Here is a 4,043-nt window from a genome sequence, read left to right on the forward strand (position 1 = left end):
ACCCCCCCAACCCAGAGTCGATGCTGTTGGATTGAACGCCGGTTCCCCAGCAGGTTCAGGAAAGCGCTGTTCGGGCTCCACTTTTATTGTTGGACGCGCCTTCCTCCTTCCTGGGGGCTCAGTTCAGACGAGGGGTCCCGGAGGAAGGGCTGTCGGCGCCCACCGCCCACCGCGGTCACCCGGCACCGGTTCCCCGTCACGCCCCTGACCCCGGTCGCCTCTCGGACTGGCTCGGCTCGGCTGCTGAGTGACTTGGCGGAGCCAGAGCGCGTATCTGGGGACCTTGATGAGCAGCAGCGGCCCGGGCCGCTCGGGGGGCGCGGCGCCCAGCAGGCCGGTGAGGAACCAGGCGCCCCGGTGCTCCCGGACCACCGCGCCGCCCGCCACCCACCGCGCCGCGCCGGCCGCCGCGCCCCGCTCGCAGCTGGTCCGCGTGGTCACCGTGGCATTGAGGGCCCGGCCGCACTCCGCGGGCTCCACGTGCGTGACCCGCAGCCGCAGGGGCACCATCTCGCGGCCGCGGAGGGTCCAGCCGCCCAGGACGCCCGGCTGCGGTAGGAGGACGCTATCGGCGAAGTCCGCGTCGGCCGTGCAGACGGGCCGCCCGGCGTCCGGGCAGTGCACGGGCCGCGCCAGGTCCAGCAGGGCCACGTCGTTGTGCCCGGTGTCCGCCTCGAACCTCGTGTGCACGTGGACGCCCCTCACGTGCAGCCGGAAGTGGGACCCTGGAAGGAGGCAGGGGCGGGGCTCAGGGCGACTCGGCCCGCCTCCCCCGCGTTCCCGCCCGCCCTGCGCCGTCGCTGCGCCTTCTGCCCAGGGACCGGAGCGCCCCAGCGGGGGCCTCTCCCACACTCTGCTCTGCAAAACCAAGTGAGGCGTCCTGGGGGCGCGGCGGGGGCTCAGTAAGGGCAGGCTGAACAGGTCAGAAGAAATTAGGAAGAACCTCTGGGAGTGAATCAGACTTGCCTGTTCAGGAGTCATTTTCTAGGCTGATGGGCTGGTGACTGAAAAATGTCTGAGGAAGGAGGGCAAAAATGCATTCAATATTGGCGGGTCCTAGGGAGCACTGTGGAGCAGTTCACAACACAGCCTCGGCGCAAGGACGGAGGTCTGACTGCTGCACTTCAGTGTCAAACCAAGTGCCCCAGTCCTCGGCTGTCAGGTTCCGCATTGCCGGCGTGCTGTGCCCAGAATTCCGCTAGCTAGTCCCCGTTGCTTTGCCTGTATGAGTGATCTCACCAGAGGGAAGCTAAACCGAGTCTGTATTTCATTAGAAGCAAGAATTCTAGATTAAAGGAATTCTTTTTATTTCTACACAGGATAGTTTTGTTTCCGGTGCCATCTTATAAAACCGAATGACAAAGTACTCACTTGTTTTCACACTAATGTTTGCGTACAATAGTGAGCATGTTGCTGTTGTCAGCACAAAGTTGTCCTGTATTAGAACACCCCCGCAGAAGTCTTTTCCTTCGGAATTTGTTAGTTTTACCTTTAAAAACCAAAACAGACAAGAAAGAGTTAGCCTGCCTTTGCAGCATTTGGGGCAGCACAGTGTTGTGGTTGAGATTGTGGGGCGCACACCCTCCAGCCAGCCCAGCGCACCCCCCATTACTGAGGCCCCCTCGGCGCGCGGAGGGTCGGTGGGGGCGAGAAGGGGAGAGGTGAGCGACGGATGCGCGGGGTTGGGGGCGGGCAGTCAGCAAAGGTACAGTTCCGGGGAGACCAAGCCCCACCCCCGGCTCGCCCCTCACTTGAGCTCCCCTCCCTTGACCCTTCCAGTCCTGGTGGTCACTGAGCTGTGGCTGTCGCTTGGCCAGGCCTCCACACAGCGGCCACGTGCTTCCACCTGGCTGGACCCGCGTGTAAGCGTCAGGTGAGGGAGACGCGTTCGGCACCTGCACACAAGTGCGCACGCGCACGTCCAGGGGGCCGAGCGCAGCCCGGTTGCTAGAGCAACCCGTAAAGCTTTCTGTCAAGTGATGGTCGCTATGGTTACTGAGCACTTGCGATCCACTGGTCCAAGCCAGGATGAGCTGCAAGTGAGAAATGCTGTACACTACACGTCCGAGAGCCAAGGCTTAGGTAGAAAGAGGAAGCGTACATATCCCAGCTTTTAAACTATTCGTTGCGTGTTGAAATGATATGTAGACGTATTGAGGTAAGTAAAGCACATCATCAGAATTAATTTCACCCGCTTTCTATGCACGTGGCTGCTAGAAAATTTAAGTCAGTTCTGTGGCCAACGTGGTGTTTCTCTTGACAGGGCTAAGGAAGAATGGGGTGATCTGTATTAGAGGCCTGGGATGCAAGGAAAACGCAAAATGTAGGTAAAACCAAACCCACCTTGGTGGTATTACTAAAAATAGTGCTTATTTTGCGGAGTTACTAGAAAAGCAAGAAAAGAATAAAATACTGGTCAAAGTAGCAGATGAGCGTAAAAGAAAGTGCTTGAAATAGTTTGGGAGAAGGGTCAACATGACTTCGTGTGTTGCTAAGTTAAAACATAAGACACTGAAGCTGTGAGTTCAGCATGAGAAAGTTCTTTGAAGTGCAATTTGGAGGTTGTAGATAGTTCACCTAAATCAAAGAAAGGACAGATGACAGACGGGTGAAACATAACAAAAGATTAAAATGTGTTTCTGTTACCTGCCACGGGAAAGGCAGAAGGTTCTGCTGGCTTCCCTGGGGCCTCTGGCAGCACTCAGGACCGAGGGTTCCACACGCACACCTGTCTTCATTGTGGTGGCCACACAGAAAGAAAGGTCAGTGCCTCCCAGGGCAGGCAGTGGGGTGACCGTGGTGCTGACCCAGCCTGCTCTGTGGTGCCCATTAGGTTGAGATACTTCGTGTATATGATGGGATTCCATACCTGCTCTCAGAGATGGTGGGGATGGGGGGCGGGTAGGGGAGCCTGGCGGGGGCTGGGAAGCCCCCTTCCCTGGCCCTGACCAGCCACAGCAGGGGAAGTGGGCTTTCAGAGTCGCTGCAGAGGAAGGCCTGGGGGGAGGCTCACCGTGGGGGAGGCAGGACCTGCGGTCTTGTCCCAGCTTGTGGCCCCTTGCACAGCTGCACGTGTAGGACTCTGGTCCCGGGTAGCAGAAGTGCTGACACCCGTCCAGCCTCAGGGGGTGACATTCGCTTTCAGCTAAAAGGAGAAGAAGGGGAAAGCAGAAATATTACCCTGGAAACAGCCATTCTGAAGTACCCTTTTTAGTCCATCCTAAAGGAAATCAGTCCTGAATGTTCATTGGAAAGACTGATGCTGAAGCTGAAACTCCAATACTTTGGCCACCTGATGCGAAGAACTGACTCATCTGAAAAGACCCTGATGCTGGGAAAGATTGAAGGCGGGAGAAGGGGACAACAGAGGATGAGATGGTTGGATGGCATCACCGACTCAACGGATGTGTTTGAGCAAGCTCCGGGAGTTGGTGATGGACAGGGAGGCCTGGCGTGCTGCAGTCCATGGGGTCGAAAGAATCGGACACGACTGAGCAACTGAACTGAACTGAACAACTATCCTTGAGCGTGGGGCTCTGGCTTTTCATTCCAAACGTGCTCATGTGAGCGCTTCCATTCAGTTTCAGGAACGAACGGAGGTGGAGCCCGCCGTGCCCCTCACGAGGATCCTCGTGGCCCCTCTGTGGGCTCCCTTCCCGCCATGGCAGCCAGACTTCTTAAGGGGCTTCTTCAAGGCGGGGGTCGGGACGGGGAGGGGACGTGTGTGGGGTGAAGCTGGGAACCCTGCCCTGCGCGCTGTACTTGGGATCTCCTCCCAGCACCGGGTTGAGCTCTCAGGGAGGCCGGTGGAGCAGAACGCCGGCAGGTTCTGTGTTAACATCGAGGACAGAGTTCACTTCTGCATGGAGGGGTCTCTGGCTGCTTTGACCCCCGCTCCCCGCCACCCCAACCCGCAACGTTTAAGGGACACCAGGTGATGAAGCTGAGAACGGTCTCGCACCCACGACCCAGGAGTCGGGCCCTTGGGGGAGGAGCGGGGGTCCCGGGAAGGGGCAGGGGTCCCGGAGAGGGGCGGGGGTCCC

At 58.5% G+C, this 4,043-nt stretch overlaps 1 protein-coding gene across 1 annotated transcript in view; it reads right to left on the reverse strand.

The window, feature by feature from the left end:
* Window positions 1-13: 13 nt before the first annotated feature.
* Window positions 14-4,043, reverse strand: part of PROZ (protein Z, vitamin K-dependent plasma glycoprotein) — a 10,330-nt gene continuing 6,300 nt past the window's right edge. The window contains exons 5-8 of the mRNA XM_010831448.1: window positions 3,014-3,153; window positions 2,647-2,732; window positions 1,372-1,489; window positions 14-725 (exon numbers count right to left, since the gene is read on the reverse strand). Of these exons, the coding sequence (XP_010829750.1) occupies window positions 124-725; window positions 1,372-1,489; window positions 2,647-2,732; window positions 3,014-3,153 (946 nt within the window). The 3' untranslated portion in view covers window positions 14-123. The remainder of the gene's footprint in view (window positions 726-1,371; window positions 1,490-2,646; window positions 2,733-3,013; window positions 3,154-4,043) is intronic.

This window comes from Bison bison, unplaced genomic scaffold (genome assembly GCF_000754665.1).
Source record: "Bison bison bison isolate TAMUID 2011002044 unplaced genomic scaffold, Bison_UMD1.0 scf7180017864527, whole genome shotgun sequence".
Classification (NCBI taxonomy): domain Eukaryota; kingdom Metazoa; phylum Chordata; class Mammalia; order Artiodactyla; family Bovidae; genus Bison; species Bison bison.